General features: G+C 48.3%; 1 protein-coding gene across 1 annotated transcript in view; it reads right to left on the reverse strand.

The window, feature by feature from the left end:
* Positions 1–13,643, reverse strand: part of LOC141096361 (nucleoprotein TPR-like) — a 198,692-nt gene that overhangs the window by 76,507 nt on the left and 108,542 nt on the right. The window contains exon 23 of the mRNA XM_073582916.1: positions 6,235–6,372. Coding sequence (XP_073439017.1) covers positions 6,235–6,372 — 138 coding nt within the window. The remainder of the gene's footprint in view (positions 1–6,234; positions 6,373–13,643) is intronic.

Consider the following 13,643-nt stretch of genomic DNA (forward strand, 5'->3'; position numbering starts at 1 on the left):
TCCCAAGCCGACAGCAATGCCTGCTGCAGAGGACGGAGATGAAATTGAGCAAACGGTACTGCCTCGATTGTCGCTACCATTTTCCACAAGACCTGCATGCCGAACCACAGGGAGTGGGGGCGGGCAAGAGAAAGCTTCCGGGCTCCCCGGATCAGTGCAGAGATCTTTTCTGGAGGGAGAATTACCAACCCTCGGGAAGTGTCCAGGATCATCCCAAAAAGGAGATTTTCTGGGATGGGGTTGGGGAGGACTTGCTTAGGTTCACCAGCCAACCCAAACAAGTGAGCGTGTCCACAGTGATGCTTACACACTGCACAGGCCTGAAAGGACTATCCCTTGATGAGGAGGTTGTCTAGGTAGGGCAGAATCACCATGCCCCGAGTGTGCAGAATAGACATGACGGCTGCCATGACCTTGGTGAACACCCTCTGGGCAGTGGCAAGACCGAAGGGCAAGGCAGTGAACTGAAAGTGCTAGTCTCCGATCACGAAGCGTGAAATCTTTGGTGACCTGAGAAGATTGGAATGTGAAGCTACGCATCCTTGATGTCAACAGACGCGAGGTATTCCCCTTTCTCCAGCGAGATAACAGAACGGAGAGACTCCATTCTAAAATGACGCACTTTGACAAACTTGTTCAACAGTTTTAGTTCAAGGATGGGACATATGGTTCCGTCTTTCTTTGGGACCACGAACAGGTCTGAGTAAAACCCCGTGAACCTTTCTGAGTGTGGGATCGGGATGAAGACTCCGTTGTTGCAGAGTGCGTATATGGCCTTATAAAATGGGGCTGCATGCGCCTCCGTCTTTGGAAGACGCGACTGGAAGAAGAGTGTTTGGGGGAGAGACGCGAATTCTATTTTGCATCCGGAGGACACCAGATCTCTGACCCATTGGTCATGAATGAGCGCCAGCCAGACCTGACGAAACAAGAGTAGACGGCCGCCTACCCTGTCAGTGTCCTCCGGATACTGCAATGAGTCACTGAGCAGAGAACTTGCGGGAAGAGGTACACTTGGGTCCGGGCAGTGAGGGTCTGCTTTTCAAAGAATGAGAGGGCTTGAATGAAGGTTGTGGATCCCTGTCCCTGCGCAGGGGACAGGCTGAGCTAGAGGAAGCGGTTGCGGATGACCAGCTTGCGGTACTGCAAAAAGGCCGGAATCGAACGTGGTGCTTGTTCCGAAAAGGCCGACTAGGTCTTTGCTAAGGGAGGAATTTGCTTTCTCCTCCAGTAGCATCCGAGATAAACTGGACCAAAATATCTCCGAACAAACGCCAGCACTTGTAAGGCAGGGAAGTTAAAGATTTTTTGGAAGCGGAGTCTGCTCGCCACTCTCGGAGCCATAGGGCTCTCCTGATGGTAATGGTGTTTGTGGCTGCAAGTGCGGCACAGTTATCCACATCTAGGGAGGCATGTACCACATAATCCCCGGCCCGAGCAATCTGGTAAGCGAGACTGACCGCCTCGGGAGGTAGGCTATTGTCTCGACTGGTCTTAGGCTAGAGCCTCTGCCCAGGCCACCATAGCTCTGGCCACCTAGGTGGTGGCGAAAGAAGGGAAGAGTACTGCTTCGGCAGCCTCAAAGACTGACCGAGCAAGATTGTCAATCTGTCGATCAGTGGAGTTTTTAATGGACAAGCCGTCAGACAAAGACAGGACAGGTTTGAAAGTGAGCCGTGATATGGGCCACTGCAGGGGGACTCCGTCCACTCCTTTCTTAGAGTAGGTGCAAAGGGGTACCGTGCTTCTAGCGGCTTTTGCCCTGTGAATCGCTTGTCCGGGCGACTTCAATGCCTCTGAACAACGCCCGTAAACTCAGGGTGGTTAGCAAAAACCCTGTGAGGATGTTTGCTCCTTTTGAAGCACACAGTGTGATCCGGACTAGTTCCAAGCTCTTCGTCTGCTCTCAGAGCCTTATTGACCGCTTCAATGAGAGAATCTAGAGACTCCTGATACTCTAGCGAGTCCGGGTCTACGGCCACATCTGACTCATATTCTGAGTTGTGTTCACTACAAACCCCTGGTGAGGGGGAGTGGGAAGCAGAGCTTGCGGACGCTGAGGCACCAGAGTGCCTGGGGGACGAGTTATGTGGACGTTTTCTAGAAGATTGTACGTCCTCTGCTGCTGTCCATCCCGTTTGAGGAAGATCCTCGCATGGCTGAAGGGCCTTCTACGCAGGGTAAACTGATGATCTGGCTTGAGGAGGAATGACGGAAGGATTCTACAGTTTTAGCCAGGGAAGCCATGGACTGTGCCAGAGACATGGCCCACTCGGGTGGGCTAGGTCCACTAGGATCGGCATTAGCAGGGGGTTCCTGTGCGCATGAGGGGGTCGCAGACTGCACAGATTGCAGTGAGGTGTCTCCGTGGTAGTGGGGCATTACATGTGGTACATGAGGCATACACCACTCTGTGTGTGTCTTATCAGCTTTCTTAGATGCCGTTGACTGAGACATATTGCATGTAAATGCTGCTTAGAGGCTACTGCAGGGAACGGGTTAAGCGCCGTGTACCAACTTACCCAGGTCCTGTGACCGTGCCCCCAGAGAAGGTAGTCTGTGCTGCGGTATAAAAAGGAGCCTGAAGTCACACATGCGGTGAAGTGAGGAAGTGATGGCGTCCTCAGCCTGTAGTTACATGTACGAAGTCGGCAATTCTCGTGAAAAACGGGAAGCGCCAGAAAAAGTGGGCGGAGTCATTACCAGGGAGCTGGGATGTGGCCGCTGCACTTCTCGTTCAGAGCGAGAAGCGCCCAAGAAGTGGGCAGAGTCGCCAGGTGGGGGGAGCTAGGCCTATCCCGGCTAGAAGCCGGGGACTAAATTTGTGGCGGCAGCGATTGACGTGGGAGCGCAAAAACAGGACACCCATCCCTCTGAAAGCCCGGACGATCCTGGAGAAGGAGCCCCCCCCTGCCGATAGTGGACGCTGCACTACTCACAGGCCAGATGAAGCAGAGCCGGGTGCACAGTGAATGGGCCATCGCAGATCATCCTCAATCCACCATCCCTTTGATAGGGAGACCATACAAAAAAAAAGACTTAATTTTCAATATTTCCTATAAACACCTCAAAGCAACAAAGAAAATGGAAGTATAGACCACTTGATAGAAAAGACATTAAGTTTATTAAATAGTACTCATTATACAATTAAAATGCAAAGAGGGATTTTTGCTTCTAGGCCTGTTTCACACATCAGTTTTTAGGTCAGTTGTAATCCGCCAAAATGGCGGAAAACGGATCCGCCTGTGTATGGACATTAACGTGTGCCACCGGACCTTTGCTTTTTGACGGATCCGGTGAAGGAAGAAATTTAAAGGAACCGCTGTCTGGAGACAGAGACAGAGAGACACAGAGACAGAGAGACACAGAGACAGAGAGACACAGAGACAGAGAGACACAGAGACAGAGAGACACAGAGACAGAGAGACACAGAGACAGAGAGACACAGAGACAGAGAGACACAGAGACAGAGAGACACAGAAACAGAGAGACACAGAGACAGAGAGACACAGAGACAGAGAGACACAGAGACAGAGAGACACAGAGACAGAGAGACACAGAGACAGAGAGACACAGAGACAGAGAGACACAGAGACAGAGAGACACAGAGACAGAGAGACACAGAAACAGAGAGACACAGAGACAGAGAGACACAGAGACAGAGAGACACAGAGACAGAGAGACACAGAGACAGAGAGACACAGAGACAGAGAGAGAGACACAGAGAGAGAGACAGAGAGAGAGACACAGAGAGAGAGACACAGAGAGAGAGAGACACAGAGAGAGAGACACAGAGAGAGAGACACAGAGAGAGAGACACAGAGAGAGAGACACAGAGAGAGAGAGACAGAGAGAGAATTTTCAGCCGCCAGAACAGAGTTTAGGGTTAAATTTGCGGCCGAGGCAAGTCCAATGTAAAATGCGGATCCAGTCGTCTGAAAAAACGTTGCATTGTCCGTCCAGGCATGTCGGCGGACGCCAAAATTTTGGCGGATCCGCAAAAAAACGGATCCAACGGATGGCCATCCGTCAAGATCCGCCGGTAATGCAACTCAACAGGAAAAAAACGGATCCGCCAAGCAAAATGGCGGATCCGTTCTTTTTGCAAAACGGCAGATTTTGACTGATGGTGACAAACGGATGTGTGAAACAGGCCTTACCGTAAAATCTCTTTCTTGGAGCCTTCATTGGTGGGACACAGCACCCATGGTAATCTGTGTCCCCCAATGAGGCGATAAAGAGGGATTTTTGGTTCTTGACGTAAAATCTCTCTTTCTTGGAGCCTTCATTGGGGGACACAGATTACCATAGCTGCTGTGTCCCCCAATGAAGCGATAAAGAAACAGAGATACAAAATGCAAAGTAGCTCCCAGCAGCAAGGTATCTTAGAAAAAACTTTAAGGTAGAAATAAAGGTATCTTAATGCACAACGAACATATCCTCAGTATATAAAGGATTGACCAAATACTCCTGTTTAATTTCCTGGATAGTTGCGCAAGACAGGTTGTAAACAGTTAATGCTCTGCCTAAAGAATATAAATATCAATCCCAATGAATGCCAAAGGGTTAACAAAAAAAAGACTGCTACAATGTAATATGGTATAATAATCCTATCAACTACATATCCAAAGTGTGTATATATTTTGTATACATTTTTGTATGCACTTTGCACTGTAGAGCCATTTATCTTGGAATTCATTTTCTTGTTATTTTACTAGCCCTGTGGATTATGTATGTATGCACTTTGGATATGTAGTTGAAGGGATTATTATACCATATTACATTGTAGCAGTCATCTTTTGTTAACCCTTTGGCATTCATTGGGATTGATATTTATATTCTTTAGGCAGAATATTAACTGTTTATAACCTGTCTTGCACAGCTATCCAGGAAATTAAACAGGAGTATTTGGTCAATCCCTTATATACTGAGGATATGTTCGTTGTGCATTAAGATACCTTTATTTCTACCCTAAAGTTTTTCTAAGATACCTGGCTGCTGGGAGGTACTTTGCATTTTGTATCTCTGTTTTTGCATTTTAATTGTATAATGAGTACTATTTAATAAACTTAATGTATTTTCTATCAAGTGGTATATACTTCCATTTTCTTTGTTCCTTTGATAGGGAGGTGGAGAGGGCTAGTCCGCCTCCTGACATGATCAACTTTCTGACAGTGGTGGTGCAGTGGGGCTGCACGGACACCAATGGGAGCCTCTGCATATTACCTGAGGTAATCCTTTGGGGGGAGGGCAGGGCATTTTGTCCGGCTGAAGGTCTGGCTCCAGAAGGAGGTACGTGGGGGTGACACCCTATGTTCCCGTCTGTTGTCGGTGTGGGAAGAGCGGACCCATTAAAGGATCCGTCGCCCCTAAGGCCTGTTTCACACTTCCGTTTTTTCAAATCCGTCAAAATCCGTTGTTTTCCGTAAAAAAACGGATCCGCCATTTTTTGCAGGATCCGTTTTTTTTGTCCCATAGACTTCCATTACGGTTACCGCGGATCCGTCAAAAAAACGGATCCGTTTGCATCAGTTTCCGTCAAAAAAACGGAAACGGATCCGTTTGGCGGACACAAAAACGGAAGTGTGAAACAGGCCTAAGGAGAGCCCAAGCATGGCATTGAGGTTGCAGGAGGGGGTACGGGGAGACGACACTCCGCGTTCCCGTCTGTTGATGATTTTGGGAGATCGGGACCTTGAAAGGCCCCGTCGCCCCTTCAATCCATAGGAAAAAGTAAAAAATAAAAATAATGAAGTCGAGGTCTGAAGCCAGACCCTAGTGCCTCCGACAGACACTGGTTCAACGTAGAGCCAGAAGAGGGTGTATACTGCGGAGGAGGAGTTAATTTCCCGGTGTATTTGCTTAGTGTCCTCCTAGTGGCAGCAGCATAACACTCATGGTCCTGTGTCCCACAATGAGGCGAAGGAAAAACAGAGGCTAAAGAATGCAAACGGATACATATTTAATGAAACCAAATTGCAAACGTGATTTTTAGCCCCAAATAAATGCACTTATTGTAAGTGCGGAAATAAACCAGTCCTCAAAACATTGCAATGAATTTACAAAGACTCTTTTTATCAATCTTTGTTTTACATCTAAAATGAAAAACTGATCATATACTTATTGCAATTGCTTGTTTTTTCCACATCACCCGCTGACTTATTTAACTAAAGGAACAATCAATTTCCTATTGGCAGTATCCATTTTGTAAAAAGCAAACTAGGTTGGCCTTACCTTGGCTTGCAGTTGCTGGAGGTCATGGTCCAGCTTTTCTTTATCTTCCCTTAATAATCTATTAGTTTCAATTAAAACATTCATGGTTTCTGTTTTGCGCATTAGCTCATCATGTTGAGCCATAGTCTTTGCAGTTACCTGTATTTATTAGAAAACAAAAAAAAAAAAGTTTCACACTGGAACACAACTAGTCCCATAACGAGCAGTTTACTAATATCCCCAATAACCTGTCAATAGAGACCAAGTAATGAACATAGAGAAGGATAAGTTTATGTTTATAGTGGACTTTGGGTCTCTGACAGCAGCTGTCATTGCTATATACCGTATATACTCGTGTATAAGCAGAGATTTTCAGCACATTTTTGTGCTGAAAATGCCCCCTCGGCTTATACATGAGTCATTGTGAAGAAAGTCAGCGGGGGAGGGAGAACGGCGGCAGGAGAAGGTGGCTGGGAGATCATACTCACCCTCCTGTGCCGTCGCTGAACGTCCCCTGCATCCTCCGTTGTCCCAGGGCTGCCACCTTCTTCTTGTCTTCAGCGGTCACATGGTACCGCTCATTAAGGTCATGAATATGGACACGACTCCACGCCTATGGGCTTGGAAGCATATTCATGACCTTAATGAGCGGTACCATGTGACCGCTAAAGACAGGAAGAAGCTGTCAGCCCTGGGACAACGGAGGATGCAGGTGATGTTCAGCGACGGCACAGGAGGGTGAGTATGAAGGAGGGGGACGCGGGAGCATGGAGGAGGACTGGGGTAGCACAGAAGAACACGGAGGACGACGGGGGGAGCACAGAAGAGCACGGAAAAGAACTGGGGGAGCACAGAAGAGCACGGAGCAGGACGGGGGAGGACAGGGAGCTGAGCCATACAGAGAAGGATGGGACAGGGGAGCCGAGCCATGCATACTAGGAGGGGGGGGGGGGGGGGAGCCACACAGACCAGGACAGGAATGAGGGGACAATGCATACCCGGCTTATACTCGAGTCAATAAGCTTACCAAGTTTTCCTTGGCAAAATTTGGGGCCTCGGATTATACTCGGGTATATACGGTACATTACTGGTTTAGAACATGTGCTGGATGTTGCAATAAATATATATACACAAGACGAAAGTGCTGAATAGAATTGAATGTAATATTCGTGATATATATCTGCAAAGAGGATGAATGGCAAACCATTCAGAAAGCTTATGAGAACCAAAAAGAGGAGGCCGAACACGTGGTAAAGGAGAAATAGAAACAATTATATTTTAATACCTTTATTAACACAACAATTGGTAAGTGGTAACAACACAACACAAGGGTGCCCGCACATTAAAGATAAAATAGGATTATACACTGTAAAAGTAGTAAAAAACAGCAGAGCCATCAGGTGAAATAAATGATAGTAACATCCAGGATATACAATAGTCCTGCTGCAGAGGTAAGCATTGGTATAACAATATATAATTTGGGCGATGGGACACCCTTGCACCCACCAGGTAATCACAGCATCTCTCTCCTACCCTGCTGCAGTGACCATATTACAACACAGCACTACTCCAACTGTTCCCTCGTACCACTCTGGATTTTCACCCAGCCTCTTATATCAAAAGCCTTATAAACATATATGCATGACTGAACATTAAGGCTGTGTACCCACGTTGCGTTTCCGCCGCATTTTTGCCGCAGCGGAAACACTTAAAAACGCATTCCCATGCAATCCTATGGGATTCCACAGTTTCTGTGCCCATGCTGCGGATTTTACCGCTGCAGAATCGCATAGCGGTAAAATCCGCAGCATGTTCATTATTTCTGCGGAATCGCGGCGATTCAGCCGCCATAGGATTGCATTAAAACGCTCACTTTACGCATGTGGCATGTCCACCCATGCGTAAAGTAGGTGCTTTATGTGCGGATGGTACCCAGGGTCTGAAGGAGAGCAGACTATCCTCCATGCCCTGGGTACCATATTTCTGTTAAAAATAGAATTAAAATAAAAAATTGGGATATACTTACCCTCTGATGGCCCCCGGAGCCTTCCCGCCTCTCAGCCACGATGCCAGCATCTTCCGTTCCCAGGGATGCATTGCGCGAATCACCTGAGATGACGTCGCGGACTCGCGAGCGTGACGTCACAAAGGTCCTTCGCGCAAAGCATCCATGGGAACAGAACGTACCAGAAGCGCTGCTGAGGAGACCAGGGGCCGTCAGAAGGTGAGAATAACCATATTTTTTTTTATTATTTTTAACATCCTATCTTTTACTACTGAAGCTGCATAGGCGGCATCAATAGTAAAAAGTTGGTCACACTTGTCAAGCACTATGCTTTTGCAAGAAAAAAAACAGGATTTTTGGGTTGCTTACCGTAAAATCTGTTTCTCGGAGCCTTCATTGGGGGACACAGAGACCATGGGTGTATGCTGCTGCCACTAGGAGGCTGACACTATGCACAAAAAAATGTTAGCTGCTCCTCCGCAGTGTACACCCCACCGACCGGCAGGGAATTCCTCAGTTAGTGAGAAAGCAGTAGGAGAAGAAACAGAATAGATTGAAAACAGAACAAACAACTCAACTGTAACCAATCAACCAAAGTAAGAACAGGAGTTGTAGAACATGGGAGGGTGCTGTGTCCTCCAATGAAGGCTCCAAGAAACAGATTTTACGGTAAGCAACCCAAAAATCCTGTTTTCTCGTTCGCCTTATTGGGGGACACAGACCATGGGACGTCCCAAAGCAGTCCCTTGGGTGGGAAACAAACTTCCATCAGGCCAGTGGACTCACCACTTCTGCCTGCAGAATCCTTCTACCTAGGCTGGCGTCCGCCGAAGCGTAGTTGTGGACCCTGTAGAATTTCACAAACGTGTGAACCGAAGACCAGGTTGCAGCTTTGCAAAGCTGCAGTGCGGAGGCTCTGTGGCGTACCGCCCAGGAAGCACCCACTGCCCGGGTAGAGTGCGCTCTGATCCCTGGAGGGGCCACTCGATGCTTAACCCGGTAGGCCTCCAAAATTGCCGATCTGATCCAGCGAGCAATAGTAGCTTTGGAAGCCGGGTGACCTTTCCGCGCCCCATCTGGAATGACGAAAAGAAAGTCTGTCTTCCGCAAGGAAGTCGTCCTAGACAGATAGATTCTCATTGCCCTGACCAGATCCAGCTTGTTCAGGGACCGCTCCCGAGGATGAGTTGGACTCGGACAGAAGGACGGCAGAACAATATCCTCATTGAGGTGAAAGGAGGACACCACCTTCGGAAGAAAAGAGGGCGGAGGCCGCAGAACTACCTTGTCCTGGTGAAGTACCAGGAAAGGAGAGCGGCAAGAAAGAGCCGCCAATTCCGACACGCGCCGGATGGAGATGATGGCCACTAGAAAGGCTACCTTCCAGGAGAGAAGGGAAAGGGAGACTTCTCTGAGAGGTTCAAAGGGAGAACCTTGCAGAACCTCAAGAACCAGATTAAGATCCCATGGATCCACGGGCGCTCGATACAGAGGAGCCGTGTGAGCCACGCCCTGAAGAAAGGTTTTGACCTGAGGGCGGGAGGCCAAAGTCTTCTGAAATAAAATGGAGTGCGCCGAAACTTGACCCTTCAAGGAACTGAGAGCAAGCCCCGCATCCAGCCCTGCCTGAAGAAACGCCAGAACGGAAGGGAGCGAAAAGCAAATAGGCGCGATGTTATTGGCCTCACACCAAGTGAAATAGGCCTTCCAAGTACGGTAGTAAATTTTGGAAGATGATGGCTTCCTGGCTCGGATCATGGTATGAATTACTCGACCGGAGAATCCTGCTCGTTTCAAAACCTCGGTCTCAACAGCCATGCCGTTAAATTGAGCGGCCGAGAATTGGGGTGGCAAATCGGACCTTGAGACAGCAGATCTGCCCTGTCTGGAAGCTTCCAGGGGGCGTCCGCGAGAAGGTTGACAATGTCCGCGAACCAAGACCTTCTGGGCCAATTCGGGGCGATGAGAATGACTGGAATTCCTTCTGCTTTGATCTTCTTCAACAGCTTGGGAAGAGGCAGGGGAGGAAACAGGTAGGGGAGCTCGAACTGTGACCAAGGAATGGCCAGAGCGTCGGCGCCCACTGCGAGAGGATCTCGAGCTCTGGATACAAACTGTGGGACCTTCCTGTTGAGGCGAGAAGCTAGCAGATCTACGTCTGGGGTTCCCCAAAGACTGCAGAGCTGAAGAAATACCTCCGGATGTAGGGACCACTCTCCTGCCGCGAGACGCTCGCGGCTGAGAAAGTCGGCGGCCCAGTTGTCTATGCCGTGAATGTGTACCGCGGAGATTGTCGGTACCGAAATCTCTGCCCACTGAAGGATCTTGGACACTTCTGCCAGGGCTGAGGCACTCCGTGTCCCTCCTTGGCGGTTTGACATATGCCACCGCTGTGGCGTTGTCTGTCTGAATCCGGACAGGCAGGCCCCTGAGGAGTCTCTCCCAGTGGACGAGAGCCAGATGGATCGCTCGTATCTCTAGAACGTTGATCGGCAGAGCAGATTCTTGAGTCGACCAACGACCCTGAACAGTGTGATTGCGGAACACTGCACCCCAGCCGAGGAGGCTGGCATCCGTTGTTACAATCTGCCAATGAACAGGAAGAAAAGACCGCCCCAAGAGGATGAGAGGTGACGTCAACCACCAGTTGAGTGACCGCTTGATACGGCATGAAAGACGAACAGGGATCCAGGGACAGAGCCGACCTGTTCCACCTCGACAGAATGGCGTGTTGGAGAGGTCTGGCGTGAAATTGGGCAAAGGGAACTGCCTCTATCGCCGCCACCATTTTTCCCAGGACCCTCATAGCTGTTCGGAGGGACGGAAATCGTGTGGTCTGCAGCGATCGCACAGCCTGCTGCAGGGAGAGAATCTTCTCTTGTGGGAGAAAGACCCTTGACCGACGAGTGTCGAACAGTAGGCCCAGAAATACAAGACGTTGAGTAGGGACCAGACAGGACTTTTTCCTGTTGATGATCTACCCGAAATCGGATAGCGTGTCCAGGACGATCGTCAAACTTGGCGTGCCTGTTGGAAAGAGGGAGCTTTGATCAGAATACCGAAAAAAAGAACGAGAACTCTGATCCTCAACAAGGCCATCAACGCAGCCACTATCTTCGTGAAGACTCTGGGAGCGGTGGCGAGACCGAAGGGCAGCGCGACGAACTGGTAATGTTCCTGGCGAACCGCAAAACGCAGGAACTTCTGATGTCCGGATAATATGGGAACATGTAGATAGGCATCTTGGATGTCTATCGAACACATGAATTCCTGCTCCTCCATAGAAGCGATTACCGAACGAACAAACTCCATCCGGAAGTGGCGAAGACGAACTCTCTTGTTGAGCAGCTTGAGATCCAAGATGGGTCGGACCGCCCCGTCTTTTTTCGGCACGACAAACAGGTTTGAATAAAACCCTGTAAACCGCTCCGATTCGGGAACGGGCACAATCACCCCGGAACTGAGGAGAGAGTCGATGGCCGTAAAGAACCCCGGGATCAAAGCTGGATCTTTTGGAGGACGGGATTCGAAGAAACGATCCCGTGGAAGAGAGACGAACTCTATCTTGTATCCTGACGATACAACCTCCCTGACCCAAGCGTCCTCTACCGAGGCCAGCCAGACGTAATTGAAGAACAGGAGTCGACCTCCCAATTGGGAGGGACCCTCGGGAGTACGAGGATAGTCATGTTGATGTGGGCCGTCCTGATCCGGATCTGGATGGTCTGCCCCGCGAAGAGTGGGAGCGCCAGGAGGGAGTGGGTCTGAAGGAAACTTTCTTCCTATTTCCTATCTTGGCATGCCTGCGGTCTTTGTTGGAGGAGGTCTCCGCCGTATTGAAACGGCGGTAAGCCCGAAAGGGTCGAAACTGACGCCTCAGTGGGGGTCTGCGAGGTCTAGCCTGAGGCAGGAGAGAACTTGTGCCTCCGGTGGCGTCCTTAATAATTTGGTCCAATTGGGATCCAAAGAGGCACCCTCCCTGAAAAGCAGGGCTGTGGAGTCAGTAAGCCACAGTTGCGACTCCGACTCCTGGATTTTATCAGGCTCCGACTCCGGCTCCGACTCCTTCATAAATGGCCAATTCATAACAACAAATTTACTATTGTAAAATATTAAACATTGTGCTTATTCAGTTTCTCACCATCATATAAGTAATCAGACCACTTAGAGCAAAAACTACATTTATTAGAATACAATTAAAATATAGCAAATAACTTTTATAAACTTTTATAAACTGTAAGTAAATATGCAATAAACACTTTTATGCAGTTAATAAGAAGAAAAAGTCCTCAGAAAAAGTATTGCCTCTGTCAGATCCTCCTTCATGGATGCCCTCAAATCTGATCTAATTATTTTGAGAGCAGAGAACAACCTCTCTACACTAACTTGTGTTGGTGGCAAAGCAGTAACCACTCGGGCAACATCTCTGACAATGTCAGGATACAGAGGAATCGCTTGTTGCACTGTTATTTTTGATGAACGGTCAAATTTCTCAATTTCTTTTAGTGCACATGAAAAATTCTGCTGAAATGTACTGGCTGTGTTCCTTGATGGGGATGACTCTTCTTCTATGCGGGAACGCTTTGCACGGTCCTTGTGATCCAAATATTTTTCGAAATTAAATTCTTCATCAGTTGATGATGAGGGTGAAGATGTGGCAGGACGACCAAATTCTTCTTGTTCCTCCTGACTGTTCTGCAACCCTTTCATCCTTACTGCTATTTCAAACAGAGCTTCTTTTCCTTTACTTAGCTGTTGATCATCTAGAAGAATCCGATGCATTGGGTCTACATAAACAGCTGCCAAAAGAATGTTATTTTGTAATAGTAGCTCCTCTCTCCGTTTCATTGATGTAGCAATGCCACTTGCAATTAACCCTCCTCTTTGGGACAGGCGAAACATCAGGTTCTTCCACTCCTTTAAGAAAATACCTGGAGTTAAGTCCTCTGCTTGTAATTTTTTAGTCACTGTAAATGGGTGCTCTAGCAATTTTTCCAGCTCAGTCACCTGATTCCACTGACTTTCATTTAGCGTCAGCTGAGGGTTAGCCATGTCTACAAGAAAGGTTTTCAGTTCAACCAAGCGCTGAATCATTAAGTAAGTACTGCCCCATCGTGTGGCTTGATCAATAATTGCCCCTTTTCCAGCACGTCTCTTCAAAATTGAGTCAACTTTAGGGGTTCTGGCAACAGTAGCCAATTTTCTCACCTTGCCAATCAGTGCAGCAACATGTCCTTCTTGCAGACTGTCTCTTATAGCCAGCTAAAGCGTATGCACAACACAGCGCATGTGATGAATGAAAGAACATATTGACACAGTTTCAACAAGATCATCTAAACTATCATGTTGCTGTTCATCTGAAGCAACTTCAGTTTGCTCCTCAGTTACAATACTGTGTTCCTCTATTTCAAACATTTCTGTGTCT

The sequence above is a fragment of the Dendrobates tinctorius genome, unplaced genomic scaffold (genome assembly GCF_039654945.1).
Source record: "Dendrobates tinctorius isolate UK_male_01 unplaced genomic scaffold, ASM3965494v1 ptg000074l, whole genome shotgun sequence".
In the NCBI taxonomy this organism is placed as follows: Eukaryota; Metazoa; Chordata; class Amphibia; order Anura; family Dendrobatidae; genus Dendrobates; species Dendrobates tinctorius.